Genomic DNA, 26,249 nt, shown 5'->3' with positions numbered 1-26,249 from the left:
TTGCAATTATTTTATATATATTTATATACTATTTATAATAAATAGTTGGATTTGATATGTGCTTTGCCTACCTGCAAAGGCGTAGGAAATACTTTAACATTTGGGGAGACGCATACTGTATTGGAAACGGGAGAAATAGTTTAAATAGTTTGAGCAGAAATATGTCAAAAATAACTACAACTCAAAGAATTTACAAACTGCAATGTTTCAAGGCAAAAACATTCTGACTTGAATAAAACATAAATAATGTGGACAAACCAACTGTTCACTCTTTAATGACAATTCAAAACGCAAAAAGCAGTTTGGCCAATGAAAATCAACTAAAAAATCAACAAGCTTTGTTCTTCTACAACGACACAACGAGGTCACTTTACAACCTGCATTCAATAATGGTATTGTGTTAAAAATGAGATGACAACATTTTAGTTAGTGTTGGCGTTACTTGTGAACAATGACAGTTAGCAATTAAGGAACCGACAAGTGACCATCACAGTAAACAAACGCAAGACGTGATAAACAAGTTATATTCATGGAAATATATCCTACGTGCTGTTTAAAAAGGGCCAGTGACACTACAATGTATTGCGCCTTCAAAATAAAAACATCTGTTCAATATTTCAAATGCTCCTGGGTCCGATACTGCCCATGTCCACCGAAATCATTCGTGTTGCAAACTGAATATTCTAAGTAGTTGTTCGGCCTCAAAACCAAAATTCCTTTTTTTCCCTAGAAAAATTACACTCCTGAACACCACATGAAGGTCTAAATATACATGCCTAATAAACACGTTGTGTATTTATAATAGATTTAGCACAGTAACAGAGTGTGTATTTATGTCCTTGCAGCTTCCATGACTGTTGCACACTTGTGCCTGCTGACATTATAATGACATGTAAACCTTTTATTGCACACAATGCAACCGAACGGTTTCTCCCTAGAGTGTGTTCTCGTGTGTATCATGACAGCTGTTTTATTCGTGAATCTTTTAGGGCAGAGCGTGCACACAAATTTCTCCTCCTCGAAGTGTGATCTCATGTGTTTGTTCATATTTTGCTTTCTGGTGAACATCTTACAGCAAACGGAGCAGGTAAAGAGTTTCTCAGGACTGTGTGTTCGCATGTGCAATAACATGCCTTTTTTACAAGTGAATATTTTACCACAAGCTGAACATGGATGTGATGCCTCCCTTGTATGTATTAGCATGTGCCTTTTCATGTGATCCGCCGAGCAGAATGTTTTAGAACAAACTGCGCAAGCAAAAGGTTTCTCTCCAGTGTGCGTTCTCATGTGTATTATCATATGATGCTTGAGGGAGAAACCTTTGGCACAAAAAGAGCAAGCGAAGGGTTTCTCTCCGGTGTGCGTTCTCATGTGGGTTTTCAAATTACTCCTTCGTCCAAAGGATTTCCCACATTCAGGACAGTCAAAGTGTTTGTTGTTAGTGCGACGTCTCGTATTAGCTTTCGAATTCTTATTACTCTCCAAAGGTTTTGTGATGTCGTCACTGTGATCGCTCTCAGAAGAGTCTGACATCATGTCGTCCATGTCAGACAGTGGAGCGTAAATGTTGTCTGGTTCGGAGTTTATATCTTCACAATGCTCTCCATCACCTTCTGTGATGTGTCGAGTTAGAAGCTCCGCCGCTCCGCTCTCCTCACTTTGACTGTGACGAAGCTGGGAGGAGTGAGCTCCATCTTCATCATCAGCCTCTGTCAACCTTTGAAGTTGCTGTTCCTCCTCTTCCTCTTTAATGTGGAGCAGCTTTCCATCAACTATGTGTCGAGTTATAAGCTCCGCCCCTCTGTTTGTCTCACTTCGACTGTGAAGACAATGTGAGGACTGACTTTCATCTTCATCAGTTTTCTCTTCCTCTTTAATGTGGAGCTGCTCTCCGTCATCCTCTGTTATGTGTTGAGTTAGAAGCTCCGCCCCTCCGGTTATCTCACTTTGACTGTGATAAAGCTGATAGGACTGAGTTTCATCTTCATCATCAGCCTCCATCAACCCCTGAAGTTGCTGTTCCTCCTCTTCCTCTTTAATGTGGGGCGTCTCTGGCTCCCTCTGTCCCACTTTGGAGCTCCACTTCTGCTGCCTGGAGGGAATCGCATGTTGACTCTCTGCTGACACCTGCTGGACGTCTGCAAAATAGAACACAAATAAGGTGTTGCTGTATTTTAGTGTATAGCGCTTGTTCCAATTTAATGCTGTTATGGGAAAAATATTTATCCTGATATAGGTAATTTCATATGCCAATAATGATATCAAAATATTATTTTTTTCAATTAGATCAATCGCACTTTGGAATTTGGATTAAATTATGAATTATTAATTAGAGGTGAATACTCGCTTGCATCATTAAAATTTGCTTAAAACCCCAATATGTGCCATTTTATTGTCAGAATATCATCCAAGAATGTTTTACTTGAATCCGTGTCATTTATTTGCACACAACTTGGGAATAGTTTTATCTTAAGTATCTTAAGCACACCAGTCAGTCTCCTCAATCATTTTTAACCTGATCACTGACCGTTAACGGTCAAGGTAAAAGCAGGTCTGTACAGTCCGACAAATGCATGTATGTGTGTATGTATAAATATTCATCCATCCATTTTGTACCGCTTATATATACATACATAATATATGTGTGTGTGTATATATATATATATATATATATATATATATATATATATATATATATATATATATTTATTAAGCCGATAATGGCTTTTTTGCCGATATCCGATATTGTCCAACTCTTAATTACCGATACCGATATATACAGTCGTGGAATTAACACATTATTATGCCTAATTTTGTTGTGATGCATTAAACAATGTAACTTTACCATGAATTGATTAACGTGGACCCCGACTTAAACAAGTTGAAAAACTTATTCGGGTGTTACCATTTAGTGGTCAATTGTACGGAATATGTACTGTACTGTGCAATCTACTAATACAAGTTTCAATCAATCAATCAGAAACAAGGTTTTCCAAAATAAGAGAACAAATTCAACTCCAGTTATGGAAAAAAGTGCCAACATGGCACTGCCATATTTATTATTGAAGTCACAAAGTGCATTATTTTTTTTAAACATGCCTCAAAACAACAGCTACAAAAACAATGAAGACACACAGCTTCAGTCCAGAGTATACTGACAATCTGTATATAATTAGGTATAGTTTAAATTAACACAAAGTCATTATTGTGTCAATATCTGCCAACACACATGAGTACACTTCACTGTAAACATATTAAGGTGTAGGCCTACTGCTCATCCATTTCCTACCGCTTGTCCCTTACAGGGTCAGTTGTCCCTAAATCCGGTTTCAGTGCTAAAGAGAAACCTACACCGCGCCGCTGCTTAAAATTAACGTTCAAATTTCGTCTAATCTCGTTCTCGCAAACCGAATACCGTGTGTCATCTCGTGAAGGTCAAAATAAGACATATGTCCATTTTGTACCGCTTGTCCCTCTCGGGGTCGCGGAGGGGAGATGGGCTGGAGTCTCTCCCAGCTGCACTTTGGATATCATAAGACTTAACTCAACATCTTGATGTGAAATAATTGAAAGAAAAAGATTGAAGCTGTTAGTTCTAAACGCTGAAAAAAAGCTCCGTGCTTTGGGGTCAGCACAGGCCGGCTATGAGGCCCTCTCTCGGGGTCAAATAAGGATCGAACAGGACGGCAGCGGCGCAACATTACATGGTCAAAATGTCGTTTTTAGCTCAAATGTAAGTTTATAATATCACTGTAAGATGTATGTGTCTGGCGTTAAATGAATGCAAAAACCCTACACTTACATTTTAAAGTTGCTATTTTCACTCCGGGAAACGCCGCCATGTTGAGAATATGTTCGCAAAGGATCTTGGGATTTTTATCCCTTCAATGGCGGGTAGCAACCCATGTTAATAAGAGCATACCGCCACCTGCTGTTCCGGAGGGCGCATCGTCAGGGTGGGTTGGCTACTTCGATTATACTACGGGCCATTCTACAGAATTGGTTTAAAGCGGGGGTCAGCAACCTGCGGCTCTTTAGCGCCGCCCTAGTGGCTCCCTGGAGCATTTAAAAAAAATGATTGAATATATATATATGTATATATATACACAGGTAAAAGCCAGTAAATTAGAATATTTTGAAAAACTTGATTTATTTCAGTAATTGCATTCAAAAGGTGTAACTTGTACATTATATTTATTCATTGCACACAGACTGATGCATTCAAATGTTTATTTCATTTAATTTTGATGATTTGAAGTGGCAACAAATGAAAATCCAAAATTCCGTGTGTCACAAAATTAGAATATTACTTAAGGCTAATACAAAAAAGGGATTTTTAGAAATGTTGGCCAACTGAAAAGTATGAAAATGAAAAATATGAGCATGTACAATACTCAATACTTGGTTGGAGCTCCTTTTGCCTCAATTACTGCGTTAATGCGGCGTGGCATGGAGTCGATGAGTTTCTGGCACTGCTCAGGTGTTATGAGAGCCCAGGTTGCTCTGATAGTGGCCTTCAACTCTTCTGCGTTTTTGGGTCTGGCATTCTGCATCTTCCTTTTCACAATACCCCACAGATTTTCTATGGGGCTAAGGTCAGGGGAGTTGGCGAGCCAATTTAGAACAGAAATACCATGGTCCGTAAACCAGGCACGGGTAGATTTTGCGCTGTGTGCAGGCGCCAAGTCCTGTTGGAACTTGAAATCTCCATCTCCATAGAGCAGGTCAGCAGCAGGAAGCATGAAGTGCTCTAAAACTTGCTGGTAGACGGCTGCGTTGACCCTGGATCTCAGGAAACAGAGTGAACCGACACCGGCAGATGACATGGCACCCCAAACCATCACTGATGGTGGAAACTTTACACTAGACTTCAGGCAACGTGGATCCTGTGCCTCTCCTGTCTTCCTCCAGACTCTGGGACCTCGATTTCCAAAGGAAATGCAAAATATGCATCTATGTGTTTGTCAATCAGATTGAGGAATTTGTGTCCAATGTTAGTTGAGACGTTTTTGCTGTATGGGGGGTTGTACCAGATGATGTCGTTTCGTTTTCTGTTCTTTTTTGGCTGGTTTCCTGGCGTGGGTTCATAGGTGAGGGTGAAATTGTATCCGCTTTCATCAAGGGCTTTTTGGTACGGGGGGGGTTGCTTGGTCAAATTCAGCTTTGCTAGATGACAGCATCGATAGCCTTTTATTAATTCCGGTAGGTATTCTTTTCGTGGTGGTGGGTGGGTGGTTGCTGTCATGGTGCACGTATTGGAGTGTTGTGTTGGGTTTCGTGAATGGTTGGTAGCTGTTATTTCTCAGGTTGAAAGTGACGTCAAGGAAGTTGACGGTTTGCTTGTTGGCTTCAATCGTGATCCGTAGGCCGTTCTCTTTGAAAATTTGGCATATGCGCTTCTTGGTATTCTCGCTGCTCCTTGGCGAGGCGCGACACACTGCCAGTCCGTCATCACGGTAAATACCAAGGTTCAGATTGAGGCTAGCGAACTGGGAGAGGAGGAAACTTCCAACGAGTTCACACGTTTCTGCTCCGTCAAAACTTCCCATAGTGACGTCAAATGTTGCATTTTCAAAGAGAATGGCCTATGGATCACGATTGAAGCCAAAAAGCAAACCGTCAACTTCCTTGACGTCACTTTCAACCTGAGAAATAACAGCTACCAACCATTCACGAAACCCAACACAACACTCCAATACGTGCACCATGACAGCAACCACCCACCCACCACCACGAAAAGAATACCTACCGGAATTAATAAAAGGCTATCGATGCTGTCATCTAGCAAAGCTGAATTTGACCAAGCAACCCCCCCGTACCAAAAAGCCCTTGATGAAAGCGGATACAATTTCACCCTCACCTATGAACCCACGCCAGGAAACCAGCCAAAAAAGAACAGAAAACGAAACGACATCATCTGGTACAACCCCCCATACAGCAAAAACGTCTCAACTAACATTGGACACAAATTCCTCAATCTGATTGACAAACACTTTCCCAAAGACAACACCCTAAGAAAAGTATTCAACAAGAACAACATTAAATTGAGCTACAGCTGTATGAACAATATAAGACAAATCATCTCAAACCACAACAAAACAATTGCAAATGAGCCGTCGGCCCCCGGACAGAGCGACTCCAAAACCAACAAAGGCTGTAACTGTCGAAAGAAACCTGATTGCCCTCTCAACGGGGGGTGCTTACAAACATCAGTTGTCTACCAATCTAAGGTAATACGCAAGGACATCAACACATCCGACACATATGTAGGATTAACCGAGGGAGAATTCAAAACCAGATGGAACAATCACAAGGCTTCTTTCGGGAACCAAAACCTGCGAAATACCACAGAACTCAGCAAACACATTTGGGACCTCAAAGACAATAATGTTGAATATTCAATAACATGGCAAATTCTTTCATCCAGCACACCTTACAATAGTGGTAATAAAAGATGCAACCTATGCTTGAAAGAGAAACTGTTTATTATTTACCGTCCAGACCTGTCATCCCTCAACAAGCGCAGCGAAATTGTAACAGCATGCCGCCACAGACGGAAACACCTCCTAGGTAACACATGAGCCAATCACCACGCCCCTACGCCAGCCTGTACCCACCCACTCTGTGCCCTATATAAACCATGGTATGTGAATGCTCCCATTAAAATCTCCTGATGATTGAGGGAACCCCCCCTCATGAAACAGGCCTGTAGAGATGAAATAGTCTTGATTTTTTTCCCCCCACACATACATATATATATATATATATATATATATATATATATATATATATATATATATATATATGGATGTGTCTGAATGTGAGTGTGAATGTTGTCTGTGTTATAAATATATTGTATATAATTTTTCTGCTCTTATAGCAATATATATATATATATATATATATATATATATATCTCACACACACATATTCACATATGTCTCTGAATTGGCAGACTGGGGTGGTGGTTCCTCTATTTAAAAAGGGGAACCAGAGGGTGTGTTCCAATTATCATGGGATGACACTCCTCAGCCTTCCCGGTAAGGTCTATTCAGGTGTACCGAAGAAGAGGCTTTTTTGAATAGTCGAACCTCGGATTCCGTAGGAGCAGTGAAGTTTTCGTCCTGGTGGTGGAACTGTGGACCAACTCTATACTCTCGGCGGGATCCTTGACGGTGCATGGGAGTTTGTCCAACCAGTCTTCATGTCCTTTGTGGACTTGGAGAAGGCATTCAACCGTGTCCCTCGGGAAGTTCTGTGGCGAGTGCTCAGAGAGTATGGGGTATCGGACTGCCTGATTGTGGCGGTCCGCTCCCTGTATGATCAGAGTCAGAGCTTGGGCCGCATTGCCGGCAGTAAGTCGGACCCGTTTCCAGTGACGGTTGCACTCCGCCAGGGCTGCCCTTAGTCACAGATTCTGTTTACAACGGTGGCTGTAGGATTAGGTCTCTGCTCTTTGCCGATAATGTTGTCCTGCTGGCTTCATCTGACCAGGATCTTCAGCTCTCACTAGATCGGTTCACAGTGTGAACCGACTGGAATGAAAATCAGCACTTCCAAGTCCTAGTTCATGGTTAGGGATAGGGTGAGAAGCTCTGTCATTCGGGAGGAGCTCAGAGTAAAGCCGCTGCTCCTCCACATCGAGAGGTGCCAGATGAGGTGGTTCGGGCATCTCGGGAGATGTTTAGGGCCTGTCAGACCGGAAGGACAGCAAGGGGAAGACCCAAGACACGGTGGAGAGACTGTTTCCCAGCTGGCCTGGGAACGCCTCGGGATCCCTCGGGAAGAGCTGGACGAAGTAGCTGGGAAGAAGGAAGTCTGGGCTTTTTTGCTTAGGCTGCTTCCCCCGCGACCCGACTTCGTATAAGCGGAAGAAGATGATTCTCAAAACCCAACAGGACATAAAAGTAAACATTTTGGATTCATATTTTTAGCAAAAAATTCTCAAATTTCAGTCCTAAACAAAAATATGAAACAGGTATTTTTTAAATAAATGTTTAAAGCTTTTTGATCAGATAATGTCACAAGTTTAGATGAGCAAAACAACTTGTGGAACTGTGACATAATTTCATTAAAAAGGCTTTAAATGGTTAAAATAAGAAATAAAACATTACATTTGGTGTGCCATGTATTTATTGTTTTTAAATGTAAGTATTTTTTCATGAAATCACAATTTTGCTGTCTACCAGTCAGAACGTTGAGTACAATTCTATCCATACATAGTTTTCATTCAACAATAATAATATCAAACTGCAATGCCATTCAAAAAAATCATTAGGTTAGAAAAGACAAAAATCAAGAAATATCATTAAGAAGAGGACAAAAACAATAACACCCAGATGAGAAGCACCACATGAAATATGAAATAAACATGCTGTGTTTTTTTATTGTACATTTAGCGCGATCACAATTTGTGTGTTTGACCGAGGGGTGGGCAAACCTTTTGTCTTAGGGGCCACATCGGCTTTTGAAATTTGACAGACAGGCCAGGCGAGCACATGATTCATTTCAAGGCATATCTTATCTGTTGAGAGTAGAGTAACTTCCCAAATATGGGCTATGCATCTTTATTCCCCAACATCCTATCAGGACCTCTAAGAAACACAAAAATGGTATTACAAGGTTAACACTTACATTTTCTTTCAGTGGGAGCAGTGTTGTTGACCCTTTCTTTGCCAATGCGTCGAAGTCTAGTATCAGTTTTGTTGTGTTGTGGCAATTCTCAAAACAGATCTTTGCTTAATTTTGTTCTGATATTTGGCGGGCCGGATGTGGCCCCCGGGCCGTAGTTTGCCCATCCCTGGTTAAGACCCTACAGCTTCCTTTTTAAAAAAACGTTATTTATCCAGTAAAGTCCCATTTAGATTACAATTCACTGTTCGAAGACGGCCGGCCACAAACCTCCATACACCAGTGTGGTTCCTTCTATTCACGATGGCAACAATTCAGTCACATTAAATCAATATCCATGACTTTCAACGTTCGTTACTAGCTCAGGAATTGGCATGCACGTTGCGCCACCTATTAACTGTTTTTCTTCTTTGTTACGATTCTGAGAAGCCAGAATTGAAATTAAAATCTGATTAACTGCCCATCCTTACACTTGTGTCTACTGACCTGATACCTATACGTGAACTTTGCATTACATGTAATGCAACTGAAGGGTTTCTCCCCCGTGTGCGTTCTCATGTGCACTATGACCGAAGCCTTACAATTGAATCTATTAGGGCAAAGCGAGCAGGTAAATGGCTTCTCCTCCATGTGCGATATCATGTGTTTGGTCATATAATTTTTTCTGGAGAAACTCTTGCCGCAAACAGAGCAAGCAAAAGGTTTCTCATCAGTGTGTATTCTTGTGTGTAGCACCATATCTCTTTTGCATCTGAATTTTCGAGCACAAACTGAACAGGAAAAGGGAACCTCCCCTGTATGTATCATCATGTGTAACTTCAGGGGACTCTTTGAAGAGAATCTTTTAGCACAAACTGAGCAAGCAAAAGGTTTCTCTCCAGTGTGTGATCTCATGTGTATTATAAAATGACACTTCTGTGTACATATTTTCCCACATTCAGAGCAGTCATAGCGCTTGTTGTTCGTAATATGTCTCGTATCATTTTTAGAGTTCTTATTACTCTTTAAAGGTTTTTTGGTGTCACCTTGATCGCTATCAGAAGAGTCCGACATGCCGTCTATATCTGACAGTGGAGCAAAGATGTCGTCTGGTTCCGAGTCTATATCTTCACAATACTCTCCATCAGCTTTTGCTATGTGTGATGGAAGCTCTGCCCCTCTATTCTCCTCACTTTGACTGGGATGAAGCTGTGAGGACTGAGCTTTATCATCATTAGCCTCACCTGACCCTCGAAGCGGCTCCCACCATTTCTCTTCAAAGTGGCGGGGCTCCGGCTCCTTTTGCCCCACACTGGAGTTCAACTCTCGCTTCTCAGATGGAATCTCTTCTTGACTCTCTGCTGACACATAGAACACAAATGAGGTGTGTCTGTATTTACGTTTGCCGTTCCAACATTTCACAGGTTTGTGAGGTAAGCCTAATCAAACATACGTATAAATACAAATGCAGATATTGAGTGATGAATGATAGAAAAAGTTATTTAAACATGAATAGTATAGGTCAGTAAACAGCTGGACAAGGCTTTAAGTTGTTTTTTAAACATTATTTTTGAGGAAACGTCGTACCACTTGCAATATAATGTTTAATGCAGCTCTAATGTCGTATTTATTTAGACATAATTTATATTATATTACTGTTTCTTTTGTTAATATTAGTCCGTTCTGCAAAAAGGTAATCCTAGAAGCATAGAGCTTATGGATAGGGACCAACGTTACCTCTAAGGTGCGCACCTGCGCAATTGCCCTCTGCGCACAGCAAATCAAATCCCGCTCTAAACAAAGTAAACAAATAGTTTGTTTTGTATGATTTTGCAATGCAACTGTGAGTAACAGGTGACGAAAGGCGGCCACAACAGATAAAACAATGTTTGTCAACACTGTTAATTTATTGTAACGTCTGTGGAGACACTTAAAGGAGGACAGGAATTCCATCGGTCCCTTTATAACCCATCCCATCCATCCATTTTCTACCGCTTATTCCCTTCGGGGTCGCGGGGGGCGCTGGAGCCTATCTCAGCTACAATCGGGCGGAAGGCGGGGTACACCCTGGACAAGTCGAAATACTTTTATCTAGCAAAACTGGTCATTGTCTACCGTACAAACCAAGCCAAAAGCAACTCTTTGTCATCTGTTATATCAAAAGCAGCCATTTGCTCACTCTCTCACCTGCACCAACACGTACACTATGGCAATTAGCCTCTGGTGCGTTTATGGCCACACAAAAAGTTGGACAACTCCAACACTACACGTAAAGTGTAAATTTCAGGTTGTTTTACTATGACTCCTCAATCAGTGTGCTTATTCTACTGTCATTTGTTAAGAATGTTATTTTTTGGATATTAATCATGAAATGATGTTACAGGACTACATAATTGCTAATAAATATTTATTTTACAGACAGAAAGTTAATAAGCACTTCATCTCATGCAACATGTGAATGTTTTATGGGGAACTTAATGTGATCTCTGAAAGGGGTACACAATCTTTCCAAAGCAGGACCCCCACCCAGGCATAAAATACTATAGTGCATAGCTGATAAAAAACCCCCCAACAATATCAAAGTGGGCCAAATCACATATATTAGAAAATAATCTCTTGAAATTGACTACTGTCACTTGATTATAATAATAAGACATTTAAATTGTTATGTCAGGTTTGAGACAAATGTGCTGCTGGTATGACCACAGTGTGCACGTCTGTATTCCACTGAATGCTCAGGGTGTTTGTGCGTTTGCTCACACACATGAAAAATTAGAGGTAACATTGACAGGGACCCACAGTCAAAATATACACCACCATATAATATACAGTACAATTCATTTCAAAATCTACCCATCCATTAGCCATTTACAATTTCATACCAAACTACCAACAGGTTTACATTTACAGAGAAGGAAGCTTTTAATCCACCAAATCAGTCTCGATAACTCATTATTCAAATTTGATTAAAAGGCTGCATCTTGAAGATTCCCTATAATCATATCATAAACAGAGGGGTCAAGACCAAAATTATGCGACCAATGTGAATTCCTCAGCCATGAGGGGTGTGCTAAATATACTAAGAATAACGTAGCAATAAATTTCGCTTAAAGCACTGTTTAAATATGTTTAAAAAAGTGATTATTTTATAGCGCTATCAATCACATTCCAGATCACTGGGCCTTTTCAGGCTATACTAAAGCTTGTACATTTTAGATGACAAATTTCCCCTCTTAATAAAGGTTTACTTCTGTTTACTTATGTCTATGAGAAGGAGTGGTCTCTGGAATGAGGTGGCAGAGTCTATAATTTAATCCGTATACTACCGTACATTCTACATAATACAAGCACGGTTGAATCTGTTACACTCAGTAAGCTTCGGGGGCTTCTACCCATAAAAGAGAGGATTTAAGTTTGCCCAGGATATAACATTTATGGCTTTCTTCTGTTGTGGTTAATTTAGCACCAAACAACATCAGGGGATTTGCGTCTAATGCTGCAAATCAGAGGAGCGTCAACATTTGCATTTCAAAATATGAGAAATGCCCTGGGAAATATTTTAATAATATGGGATTTCTCTACATCACAATAACTCACCATCGACTCTCCTTTTTTAGCACTTTATAGAGTCAGTACATTGTAAGGTTTCCTTGTGAGGAGCTCTGAAATATTGCGAACATCTAAATAAAATAAATTCTAGGCTCCTTCAAGTTGATTATTGTTGAGACATTTTTCAAGCTGGACGACATCATTCCTTCCTAATGTTACAGAAAGTATGATAATTCGGCTTCTTCTTCTTTACTTATCTAATAACTCTCAAATTTGTCAAAATATTTACACTTAAGTTTGGATTTTTGGCAGATATATCTTTTCCGTCATCTTAATAATGTCCATCCATCCCGGTCGCGTTATTTGATTAAATAAATTAAATTAATGTGTTTGTGTATGTGCAGTACAGGCCAAAGGTTTGGACACACCTTCTCATTCAATGTGTTTTCTTTATTTTCATGACTATTTACATTGTAGATCAGGGGTCCTCAAACTTTTTGACTCGGGGGCCGCATTGGTTAAAACAATTTGGCCGGGGGCCGGGCTGTATCTGTATGTGTATATATATATATATATATATATATATATATATATATATACACACACACATATATATATATATAAATATAAATATTCCTCGCGCACTAATTGACTGAAAGAGCGCGCACTTGCCATGATGTCCCGTTATCGATGGGAAAATGTATTTTTAGACAATATGATTTGCCTGAGCGGCTAGGAGACACAGAGTAACAAGCGGTAGAACAGGGATTAGAAAGGACACATTTAAAAAAACTAATAATAATTAAAAAAAAAATAAAAAAAAATATATATATATATATATATGTATTTTTTTTAAAACTTGGGACTTCCCGCGGGGCGGATTTTGAACGCTGGCGGGCTGGATCCGGCCCATGAGCCATAGTTTGGGCACCCCCGTTGTAGATTGTCACTGAAGGCATCAAAACTATGAATGAACACATGTGGAGTTACGTCCATCCACCCATTTTTTTACCACTTGTCCCTTTCGGGGTCGCGGAGGGTGCTGGAGCCTATCTCAGCTGCATTCGGGCGGAAGGCGGACACCCTGGACAAGTCGCCACCTCATTAAAAACAAAACAAAAAAAAGGTGAATTTACAAAAAAAAAAAAGTGTTTTATTCTAATATCTTCAAAATAGCCACCCTTTTTTCGGATTACTGCTTTGCACACTCTTGGCATTCTCTCGATGAGCTTCAAGAGGTAGTCACCTGAAATGTGTTTCCACTTCACAGGTGTCATAGTTTTGATGCCTTCAGTGACAATCTACAATGTAAATAGTCATGAAAATAAACCAAACGCATTGGAATGAGAAGGGGTGTCCAAACTTTTGGCCTGTACTGTACATACGTCTTTTGGTCCCCGGCCATTTATTGTGCCCAATTTCCCCGAGGCAAAAAGTTTGGACACCCCTGCACCACATAATTCCCAAGCACGGCCACCGCTGCTGCTCACTGCTCCCTTCGCTTCCCAGGGGGTGGAACAAGGGGATGGATCAAATGCAGAGGTTAATTTCACCACACCTGGTGTGTGTGTGGGACTATCAGTGGCCTTGTGGTTGGTTTAAATCTCTCTTAAAAACATACTTTTATTCCATGGCTTTTAACACTGAGTGATATCCATCCTGCAATGGCGCCCCATAATACACCTGCTGTGATCCTGTTTTTATGTTTTTATTAATTCTATTTTAATTATTTATTTTTTATCGTGTTCTGTTTGTGTTGTGTTGTGTTTGCTCGGTACTCGTTTTATCTTTTAACCTGCTCATTGTACAGCACTTTGGCTACCCCTGTGGTAAATTTTAAATGTGCTTTATAAATAAAGTTGATTTGATTTGATTTGATTAGAGTGTCCGTCCTGACATCGGGAGGTTGTGAGTTCAAACCCCGGCTGAGTCATACCAAAGACTATAAAAATGAGACCCATTAACTCCATGCTTGGCACTCAGCATCTAGGGTTGGAATTGGGGGTTAAAAAAAAAATCACCAAAATTATTGCTGGGCGTGGCCACCGCTGCTGCTCATTGCTCCCCTCACCTCCCAGGGGTTAAACAAGGGGATGGGTCGAATGCAGAGGATAATCTCACCACACCTAGTGTGTGTGTGTGTGTGTGTGTGACAATCATTGGTACTTAAAACAACTTCTGAGTGGTACTTTAACTTAAACTTTTATCATAATGGATAATCCGGCCCAAAAAAAGCGATCAATTTTCGAACATCAAAATAATATTTGACCTATCACAATGGTTCAAGTACCACCGGAAAGCCTTTGCTAAAGTATTTACTATGGTATAATTTTGATTGGCAACACTAAATTGGCCCTAGTGTGGGAATGTGAGTGTGAATGTTGTCTATCTGTGTTGCCCTGCGATGAGGTGGCGACTTGTCCAGGGTGTACCCAGCAACCCCCGCGAAGCCGAACTGGACAAGCGGTAGGAAATGGATGGAATTTGAATTTGACATTTTTTGTCATGTACCTATTGAGGGGGTTTGCGTATAACTGTGTATGTACAGTATGCACATTGGCCGGTCTGGACCAAAAAGTCCAGAACCGAATTTTTGTCCCAGTCCGCCCGTCTAATAGGAAGTGTGTAACGATTTTAGCTCGGTGTAGATGCTAACCACCCGCAGCTTGCCTTTACCTCCGTAATACTGTCGCAGTATCTTTAACGCCCTCCTCCCGTCGTCCTCTGCTTCGATCATAATCAACGACAGGCTTTTGTCGTCCAAAACCTGGATCAACTCGGCGTAGACGTCCTCGTTTTTCTGGACGTCATCTTTATTGTCATGCGGCTCACTGAGCAGCGTGGCTTTGAGGCCTAGCTGACCCAAGTGCTCCACAAACTTTGTCTCCCACGACAAGTAATTCTTCTCATCTCCATCGAAGCATAATATTTTCCCGCGGCGTCCGACTTTCCTTCTCGGTGGTTGTGTCATCTTAAAGGGGTGGAATAACCGTGTAAGAATGTTCTTCGTGAATAATAAAATAACCGGTAGACATCGGTGTTAACTCTAAACCGGAAATCAACTGTTTTATTTCCGCACATGCGTAGTAGAACATTATCAGTCTAATTTTACACTGCCCCAAACAGATGGGCTTGTTTATTTATTTATTTTATTTTATTTTATTGTGGATTTTTTTCGAACACGGTCCATAAGATGGTGGTTGTGTCATCTTAAAGGGGTGGAATAACCGTGTAAGAATGTTCTTCGTGAATAATAAAATAACCGGTAGACATCGGTGTTAACTATAAACCGGAAATCAACTGTTTTATTTCCGCACATGCATAGTAGAACATTATCAGTATAATTTTACACGGCCCTAAACAGATGGGCTTATTTATTTATTTTATTTTATTGTGGATTTTTTTTTTAAACACGGTCCATAAGATGGTGGTTGTGTCATCTTAAAAGGGTGGAATAACCGTGTAAGAATGTTCTTAGGGAACTACAAACCGGAACTCAACTGTTTTATTTCCGCACATGCGTAGTAGAACATGATGTACTCTTAAAGTGTAATTGTACACGGCCCCAAACAAAGGGGCTTATTTATTTATGTATTTTATAATCTTGTAGATTTTTTTTTCGAACACTTTACTTATTTTAGATCACTTTATTAGCAATGTTGTTACAATGTTGTTACATTGTTACAATGTCCATTTCTCAGATGATATAATTGTTGATGACTGACCCCAAAGGGAATAAGCGGTAGAAATGGATGGATGGATGAAGTGCTGATAGCAACTAAACCTAACCCCCGCCCTCTCACGCCCCAACCCCCGCCACATCCCACCCCCCGTATTAAAAAATGTAAATAATTCAATGTATATACTCTGATGATTAACTTGTGTGATGACTGTATTATGCTGATAGTATATATTTGTACCATGAATTGATTAACGTGGACCCTGACTTAAACAACTTGAAAAACTTATTCGGGTGTTACCATTTAGTGGTCAATTGTACGGAATATGTACTGTATTGTGCAATCTACTAATAAAAGTTTCAATCAATCAATCAAAGCAATGACCAATAGTCCAACAATTTTCTACCCTCGTGTCATGTGACTTGTGTAGCCATTTGTCAATACGTGGTCCTTTGGGTGTTGTGTTTTCCCGGAATGCAAAGGAAAGTTGGCGCGGGCAAGGCGTGAATGTAAGTACATATTTTATTTTAAACACTAACAGACTACAAAAAAGGAAGCAAACAAAAGGCGCGCACAATGGCGGAGAACACACTTGACTAATGAAACCAAAAGACTAGCACAAAGGCAATTAACTATGAACACGAAACAAAAACACTTACTGTGGCATGGCATGAAGCATGAACTATAGTAGACAGGAATATCATGGGTAGTATGGATGGATAATGTCACCAGGACAGGCAGAAACAGACAGGCTTAAATAGCAGTGACATGATTAGTGACAGGTGTGCGAGTGCAAAGTGTGAGACAGGTGCGTGACATGACAGGCGAAAACTAAGGGGTTGCTATGGTGACAAAACAAACAAGAGTGCACAAAGAGACCAAAAACAAAACTGAACATGACTAAAACAAAAACATGATCAACAGACATGACAGCCATTATGTAAACAAGGTAGCTATGTAGCTAAATATAGATATATTTTGTATTGTATCAAAAAATGAACAGGTAGTCATTGCAAAGACGCTAAAACAGCAGTAATATGACTGAATTTATGACATCTTGACCAGAGCATAGCGGCAGCGCTCTGAATTAATTGCAAGCGATCTGTTGACATTTTGTTGGGACGGGTGAAGAGTGAATTGCATTAGTCAAGACGTGAGGAAACAAGATGATCGTTACTAGTTCAAAATGAGATACTATGGATCTGAGTTTGGAAATGTTTTTGAGGTGCTCATCAAAAAGCAAAGAGTGGTTAAATGTGACACCAATATTTCTCAGACTGGGGTGCACATTTGCACCAAGGGACCCTAAGCAGCCGGATACTTGTGAAGTGGCAGTGTCAGGGGCAATAATTAACACCTCTGCTTTGGCAGCGTTCAGCTGAAGAGCAGTACTAGCCATCCAGTCTTTAACTATAGTCAGACAATCATTTAGCGTGTTTATTTCATGTGTCTTATCAGGGTTAAACAAGAAATATAGAGACATCCCTGAGTGGAAGCATGTATATTATAGGGTAAGAAGGATAGGCCATAAAACTGAACAAGAAGGGGACAGACTCTTACTTATGAGGGCCAACAGCCACAGATGATTTAACCCATTGGATGGCAGTCATTGAAAAGCTCACCCGGTCCCTCAGCTGGTCTACAAGGTAGTGATAATCAACAGTGGCTGCGCTGAGATCGAGCAGAAGCGGTATTGTACATTCACCATGCATCAGAGGCCATCCTGATGTCACTGGAGATCCCGAGAAGAGTGGTTTCTGTGAAATGCAACTGACAATAACTGGATTGAAATGTATCGAATATATTGTGTTGGTGTAATGCAGGTTCACCACAACTTTTTCAAACATTTTGGACACAAAGGGCAGCTTGGAGTTGGGCCGATAATTTCTAAGAACAGAGGGGTCAAGGTTTGGCTTTTTAAGAAGAGCCTGCTTGAAGTGGAATGGAATACAACCGAAAACCAATGAGCAATTGATTATGAGGGGATGGACCAATAGTGCTAAAAACGTGTTTTCAACAAAGTTGAGGGCAGGATGTCTGAGGGCCTAGAGGAGATCTTCATTGAACACACAAAATCTGCTTGGTCTTGTATGGAAACAGGTGAGAAATGATTTTAAAAAATGGCTGTTGTTGTGGTGGAGCAGGTAGTAAGTGAAGTATATTTATATAGTGCTTGTCTCTAGAGACAGACTGAGTGAAACCCATCATCTACATGTAAACAAGTGTCGGTGGCACTAGGATCGTGTGGGTAAAGTGTCTTGCCCATGGACACAACAGCAGTGACTAGGTTAGCGGAAGAAGGGATCGAACCTGTAACCCTCTAGTTGCTGGCAAGGCCGTGCTTCCAACCGAGCCACGCCGCCAAAGAAAATGGACAGTGGATGGATGGATGGATAATGATTGGATTTGTTTTATTGGAGGTTATACGATTTGCAAAAAGGCCACCTTAACCACATGATTAAATTAAATTAACAATTATTTTATATGGAAATGATGGAAGAAGGCAGCACGGTGGAACAGGGGTTAGTGCATGTGCCTCACAATACGAAGGTCCTGAGTAGTCCTGAGTTCAATTACGGGCTCGGGATCTTTCTGTGTGGAGTTTGCATGTTCTCCCCGTGACTGCGTGGGTTCCCTCCGGGTACTCCGGCTTCCTCCCACCTCCAAAGACATGCACCTGGGGATAGGTTGATTGGCAACACTAAATTGGCCCTAGTGTGTGAATGTGATGTGTGAATGTGATGTGTGAATGTTGTCTGTCTATCTGTGTTGGCCCTGCGATGAGGTGGCGACTTGTCCAGGGTGTACCCCGCCTTCCGCCCGAATGCAGCTGAGATAGACTCCAAGACCCCCGCGACCCCAAAAAAGGGACAAGCAGTAGAAAATGGAAGGATGGATGGATGATAGACAAGAAGATTTGTTGACTTCCACAAGCGCTCAGCTCTCCGACATTCTCAACGAAGGCAACAAATATCGTCGTTTAACCAGAGAGTGAGATTCACAACTGGAATTTTACGAATTTCCCCAATGATTTCACCATTTTTCCCCCCTCGCGCATTAATTGACTGAAAGCGCACGCACTTGACGTCACGTTAACGATGGGAACATGCATTTTTTGACAATATGATTCGCCTGAGCGGCTCGGAGACCCCAAGAGTAATAAGCAGTAGAAAATGGATTGATGAATGGGCGAGAAAGAATGGATTAAAAAATCCAGTGGGACAGAATTTTGACGCTGGTGGGCCGTAGTTTGAGGACCACTGCTGTATGTTAAATAAAACCATAGGCAAACACCAAACAGGACTGTGTGAGGGTTGTCAGGAGGAGTCTGGGGTCTGTTTCAAGTCACTTTGGTAATAGAATGTGAACTAATGTCTGACCTACACTCTGGAGCAGTCGGTGGCGGTAATGCACCATTAAGCTGGGCGCCAGCCGCCATAAAACACCAAAAAAGAAGAAAAATAAGGCGCCATTGTCCGCTACGGTTTATTTTGTTATTCCCGAAGAACATTCTTACACGATTATTCCACTCCTTTAAGATGACACAACCACAATCTTATAGACGGTGTTCGAAAAAAAAAATCCACAATAAAATAAAAATAAATAAATAAATAAGCCCCTCTCCCTCTATTTAGGGTCGTGTAAAACTATACTGATAATGTTCTACTACGCATGTACGGAAATAAAACAGCTGAGTTCCGGTTTAGAGGTAACACCGATGTCTCCCGGTTATTTTATTATTCCCGAAGAACATTCTTACACGTTTATTCCACCCCTTTAGGATGACACAACCACCATCTTATGGACCGTGTTCGAAAAAAAAAAATCCACAATAAAATAAAATAAATAAATAAATAAGCCTCTCTGTTTTGGGGCAGTGTAAAATTATACTGATAATGTTCCACTACGCATGTGCGGAAATAAAACAGTTTACTTCCGGTTTAGAGTTAACACAGATGTCTATCGGTTATTTTATTATTTCCGAAGAACATTCTTACACGGTTATTCCACCCCTTTAAGATGACACAACCACCATCTTAGAGTGGCCGTGCCAGCAATCGGAGTGTTGCTGGTTACTGGGGTTCAATCCCCACCTTCTACCATCCTAGTCACGTCCGTTGTGTCCTTGGGCAAGACATCTGGCTCTCACACCGTCTTTTCAGCCTAGTACTGTCCTATCTAGCGTTGAGCATGAACTGATGAAGCTCGCTCAGATGAAAGGCGAAATGTCTTCATCTAAGACAACTTGAACAGTCCAGTTGTGATGGATTCAATGCCCCGAGTGGCCTGTTTGTTCCAAATAGCAAAGAAAGAGAACAAAAGGTTAAAAAAAAGAAAGAGATTGAGAGGGATTTAAACATTCGTAAAAAAAGTATAGTTAAGAGTCCACAACCAAACAAAATACTTCCAAAAAAATGTGTAATAAAAGCTATAATTGATATTTTAATATTTATGCATGTGGGCCCATATATATAAATGCTTTTTAAATGTAGCAAGCTACTTTTGCTGTGTAGCTTGCTCCAACTCTCAGGGGATAGCTTAATCTCACCCATCACCCTCACCCCTTGGGAGGTGAGGGGAGCAGTGAGCAGCAGCGGTGGCCTCGCCTGGGAATAATTTTTAGTGATTTGATAGCTTGCCCATCACTGTTTATTTGGCAAACCTCACATGTGAATAGTTTGATTACTGCAAACTAAAATACAATAACGCCTGATTTGTGCTTTATGTTCTGCAGACGTCCATCGGGTGACAACGAGGAGTCATGAAGAGATTCCCTCCAAGCAGCAGGAGTGGCACACCAGTGTGGGACAGAAGGAACTACAGGCCCCCTCCCACACTAAAGAGGAGCAACCGTGGGAGCAGCTTCATGATGAAGATGAAGATCAGTCCTTACAGCTTCATCACAGTCAAAGTGAGGAGAACGGAGGGGCGGAGCTTCTAACTCAACACATCACAGAAGCTGATGGAGAGCATTGTGAAACTATAAAGTCCGAACCAGATAGCATCTATGCTCCACTGTCAGACATGGACGACATGATGTCAGACTCTTCTGAGAGCGATCACGGTGACGACATCCAAAAACGTTTGGAGAGTAAAAAAGACTCTAAAGGTGATATGAGACATCACGCTAACAACAAAAACTTAAACTGCTCTGAATGTGGGAAATCATTTAGAGAGAAGTTTTATGTTACAAGACACATGAGAATACATACCGGAGAGAAACCTTTTGCTTGCTCAGCGTGTCCCAAAAGATTCCTCATCAAAACTGACTTGAAAAGACACATGATGATACATACAGGGGAGAATCCATTTTCCTGTTCAGTTTGTGCCAAAAGATTTAGAAATAAGTATACCATGATATCACACATGGGAACGCACACTGGAGAGAAACCTTTTACCTGCTCCATTTGCGAGACAAGTTTTTCCAGGAAGCAACATATGACCATGAGATCACATGCTGGGGAGACGCAATTTACATGCTCGATTTGCTTCAAAAGATTTACCCGCAAAAGTAATGTGATAACACACATGAAAACACACACTGGAGAAAAACCCTTTACCTGCTCAGTGTGCAGTAAGAGTTTCTCCTTCAAGCATGTTATGACCGCGCACATGAGATCACACACTGGGGAAAAACCGTTCAACTGCAATGTGTGCGGTAAAAATTTCACGTATAATTATCAGGTCAGCAGACACACGTGTGTAACAGTCATTTAATCTGCAAGGATTTGAAAACACACTTGTGCTAAATGTAATTGAAATCACAGCTTGCTTAATCTTTCCATCCATTTCCTACCGCTTGTCCCTCGCGGGATCTTGGGGGAGCTGCACTCGGGCAGAAGAGATGGTAAACCCTGGACAAGACGCCACTTCATGGCAAGGCCAACACAGATAGACAACATTCACACTCACATTCTCACACTAGGGCCAGTTTAGTGTTGCCAATCAACCTATCCCCAGGTGCATGTCTTTGGAGGTGCGAGGAAGCTGGACTACCCGCAGAGAACCCACGGAGTCACGGGAAGAACATGTAAACTCCACACGGAACCCAGCACCTTCTCACTGTGTGGCACAAGCACTAACTACTGCGCCACCGTGCTGCCAGCATGTTTTTAATTTGCATGTATGTTTTATATTTCATGTAGTGCTTCTCATTTTCTAGTTATGTTTTTTGTCTTCTAATTACTTTTCAAGTTGTGTGCATTTATCAAATACTAAATATGAAGCTAATTTCATTAAATGTTCTCGTTAAGAGACAACATTTTTTGTTTCTTATAAAATAACATTTTTCTCCAATGGCATTTTATTGATGTACAATAAAAATAATGAATGTATAAAATTGTAGACAAAATTTGGACTGCAATATTGTTACGTCATGCAAAACATCAACCGAAGAAATAAAAGGCTAAAGTTGGCAACACATCACTGAACTTTAGCGCCATCGTGAGTGTACAGTCGGAAGGGGATTCATATGGCCCCTTTCTTTGCTGTTTAACTGACACATGAAACGTTACAAAATTGCCGTGTCCACTGTCCACTTTAGCCGCCAGATGGCAGTACAGTGTTGAATATCTTAAAATATGTTTTGTGGCAATTCCAACTTTGACCATCATTTTCAGCAGACCGTGTTGCAAAATTATTAACCCCCTTTTTCCACTCACGCGAGATCCACCCAGCAATGGGTCCGTATGAATCCCTTTCCAACTGTAGTCTGTTGGTTTTATGGCTACATTTGTACTTAGTATTTTTGAAATGTTTTGGTGCAGACTTACTAAGATTTGCTTCTGATGGGTGCGTCTCCTGTGCAAGGGTTGTTGTCTGTCAGGTTCAAACACTGATGACATCTATTAAACAGACAAGAAGCAAGGAATTAAACAGAGACAGAATTAAATTTAGCTCATTGAGGAGAAACGTCTGGGCTGAACTATTTGCACAGTCTTCCACCACGCTCTGACGAAAGGAGACACGCCTCCCCTTTTATTTGGACTTTCCCTGATTACATGGCAACAGCTGTTTCTAATGGAAGGGGGGGTCGTAAACAGCCGTCGCCTTTGGTTACAAAACAGTTCAAAGAAAAGGTGCCTGAAGGGGGGGCCAGGTCCTGCTTCCTCGCCGCTTTGTAGACAAAATCTTCCTGTGGATTACAATAGATCAAGGAAACCGACACCTTCATGTCGCTTCCCATCATACACAGTGGAGTTTTACAAGCCTTTTGATTGGTAAGATCAAATACCACTTTTGTCTGCTCGCCGGGAACTCATTGAAACACAAGTTTTGTGATAACTTAGTTACAATTATTCTGACATTGTCCTTTGTGGATGCAATCGTTCGCTTCAGCGTGGATGTACATCATCATCAGATGTTATTGGTCCACTGCTGCAGTCCGTTCTGTGACGCATTTGCTACCGGGCCGCACAGAGACATTAAATAATTTATAACAGACCACATTTTCTTCTACCTAACTTTCACCAGTCCCACTGGACACACCAATAAGCTTGTTCATAGATGTATTTTAAATTGATGATAGTAAGTCGCCATTTGCTATATTTGTTACAACTTTGTTACATGGGACAATGCCAATTAATAAACATATAAAATGTAAAGGTGCCAAATCGTAGCCAAAAGCTAGGTTCCATCTGCAGTCCGCGGCAGGTTGATGACCTACGAAATTCAAAACCAGTGAAGTTGGCACATTGTGTAAATTGTAAATATAACAGAATACAATTATATTCAATTGAATAGACTGCAAAGACAATATATTTAATGTTGGAACAGAGAAACTTTTTTTTGTGTGCAAATAATCATTAACTTAGAATTTCATGGCAGCAACAAATTGCAAAAGGGGCATTTTTACCACTGTGTTACATGGTCTTTCCTTTGAACAACACTCAGTAAACGTTTGGGAACCGAGGAGACCAATTTTTTAAGCTGCGGTCCCCTCCTCTGGATTAAAAAAAAAAAAAATTTGTCATAAAAAAATACAATCATGTGTGCTTACGGACTGTATCCCTGCAGACTGTATTGATCTATATTGATATATAATGTAGGAACCAGAAATATTAATAACAGAAAGAAACAACCCTTTTGTGCGAATGAGTGTGAATGAGTGTAAATGAGGGAGGGAGGTTTTTTGGGTTGGTGCACTAATTGTAAGTGTATCTTGTGTTTTTTTATGTTGATTTAATTAAAAAAAAAAAAAAAATATATATATATATATATATATATGTATATATATATATATATATATATATATATATATATATATATTTTTTTTTAATATTTTTTTTAATTTCTTGTGCGTCCCGGTACCAATCGATCCACGGACCAGTACCGGGCCGCGGCCCGGTGGTTGGGGACCACTGCTCTACACAACATATTATAAATACACCTTGTACACAACATAAACACTGTTCAAATATATACACTCGCATTTTACAGCTAATGTCCTGAACTATTATTACACTTAAAGCACTTCCGTTGTGAAAGTATGGTCGGCACTTAAAACCGGAAGTAAGGTAATGCTTTTACTGCGAAATTACGTTTTTAGCGTCAAACCAGAAGTAGCGTAATTTCGCAAATTAGCGAATAGCGCTAATAACTATTCATTGCTAAAAGTCAGATTTCAAATAATTATGGCTGTATTTTCAAACGAACATTACATTGCTATCACTGTCACCATGCACTGTATGAACTTAAAACAAGGCCAGTAGGTATATCTCTTATACTCATGCTATGAGCTATGGTTAGCTAGCACGGCTAACTTATCTTCGACCGCTAGCGAATAGTAATATCGTGCCTTTAACTTTACCTATTCACTAATACCCTCTACTGTTTCTATTTCAAACATTAGAGTTTTGTTCCAGCAAGTTTTATTTGTACTTACCGTCTGTGTTCAACTGTCCATCTCTGGTGAAAGCAGCAGCCTCTCGATAGGTTGATTGATGCACGGGGTTTACCTTTACTAACCTCAGGGGCAACAGACTACAGCAGGGGTCCCCAAACTGTGGCCCACGAGCCGGATCCAGCCCGCCAAAGTCCAAAATCTGGCCCGCGGGAAGTCCCAAGTAAATTTTTTATTTTTTTTGTAATTATTATTTTTTTATCTGTCCTTTCTCCTCTCTGGAGGGGAGGGGCTACTAGGATGACTGGGGATACAAAACAATAACATTTACCCCCATTATTTATTATTTACTTTTTAAATTATATCTCAATTCTGTACACTGCTGCTGGAATTTTTTATTTTTCCTGAGGGAACTCTCCTGTCTAGCTATCTATCTATCTATCTATCTATATATCTATCTATCTAATCCCTTTTCTACCGCTTGTTACTCGGTGTCTCCTTGCCGCTTAGGCAAATCATATGTAATGCATTTTCCTATCGATAACATGACATATATATATATATGTATATACATATATATATATATATATATATATATATATATATATATATATATATATATATATATATATATATATATATATATATATATACACCGTATTTTCCGCACTATTAGCCGCACCTAAAAACCACAAATTTACTCAAAAGCTGACAGTGCGGCTTTTAACCCGGTGCGCTTTATATACGGATTAATATTAAGATTCATTTTCATAAAGTTTCGATCTCGCAACTACGGTAAACAGCCGCCATCTTTTTTCCCCGTAGAAGAGGAAGTGCTTCTTCTTCTACGCAAGCAACCGCCAAGGTAAGCACCCGCCCCCATAGAACAGGAAGCGCTTCTTCTTCTACTGTAAGCAACCACACATACACATATGTGTGGTACATACATCCATCGTCTTCTGCTTATCCGAGGTCGGGCTGCGGGGGCAGCAGCCTAAGCAGGGAAGCCCAGACTTTCCTCTCCCCAGCCATTTGGTCCAGCTCTTCCCGGGGGATCCCGAGGCGTTCCCAGGCCAGCCGGGAGACATAGTCTTCCCAACGTGTCCTGGGTCTTCCCCGTGGCCTTCTACCGGTGGGATGTCCTTCACACCTCCCTAGGGAGGCGTTCGAGTGGCATCCTGAGCAGATGCCTGAACCACCTCATCTGGCTCCTCTTAATGTGGAGGATCAGCGGCTTTACTTTGAGCTCCCCTCCGGATGGCAGAGCTTCTCACCCTATCTCTAAGGGAGAGCCCCGCAACCCGGCGGATGAAACTCATTTTGGCCGCTTGTACCCGTGATCTTGTCCCTTCGGTCATAACCCAAAGCTCATGACCATAGGTGAGGATGGGAACGTAGATCGACCGGTAACTTGAGAGCTTTGCCTTCCGGCTCAGCTCCTTCTTCACCACAACGGATATATATATATATATATATATATATATATATATATATATATATATATATATATATATATATATATATATATATATATATAAAATTGTCCGGGAGCCGGGCTGTGTATATAT

The 26,249-nt window shown here is 40.8% G+C and overlaps 1 protein-coding gene across 3 annotated transcripts; it reads right to left on the bottom strand.

Annotated features, from left to right (window-relative positions):
* Nucleotides 1-259: 259 nt before the first annotated feature.
* Nucleotides 260-24,750, bottom strand: LOC133617809 (uncharacterized). 3 transcript variants are annotated; one of them, XM_061978045.1, is made up of 5 exons: nucleotides 24,724-24,750; nucleotides 22,613-22,684; nucleotides 14,836-15,130; nucleotides 9,855-9,968; nucleotides 260-2,138 (listed from the first exon to the last, which is right to left on the bottom strand). In XM_061978045.1, the coding sequence occupies exons 2-5, from the start codon at nucleotides 22,682-22,684 to the stop codon at nucleotides 832-834; spliced, it is 1,788 nt and encodes a 595-aa protein (XP_061834029.1). In that variant the 5' UTR covers nucleotides 24,724-24,750; the 3' UTR covers nucleotides 260-831. The 3 variants fall into 3 exon arrangements, with proteins under 3 accessions (XP_061834029.1, XP_061834030.1, XP_061834031.1); XM_061978046.1 differs by lacking the exons at nucleotides 22,613-22,684; nucleotides 24,724-24,750 and adding an exon at nucleotides 16,499-16,544; XM_061978047.1 differs by lacking the exons at nucleotides 14,836-15,130; nucleotides 22,613-22,684; nucleotides 24,724-24,750 and adding an exon at nucleotides 16,499-16,543.
* Between the last annotated feature and the right edge of the window lie 1,499 nt (nucleotides 24,751-26,249).

The sequence above is a fragment of the Nerophis lumbriciformis genome, linkage group LG18 (genome assembly GCF_033978685.3).
Source record: "Nerophis lumbriciformis linkage group LG18, RoL_Nlum_v2.1, whole genome shotgun sequence".
NCBI classification, from domain to species: Eukaryota; Metazoa; Chordata; class Actinopteri; order Syngnathiformes; family Syngnathidae; genus Nerophis; species Nerophis lumbriciformis.
Note: the sequence above shows the minus strand (reverse complement) of the source record. Positions and strands in the feature narration are given on the sequence as shown.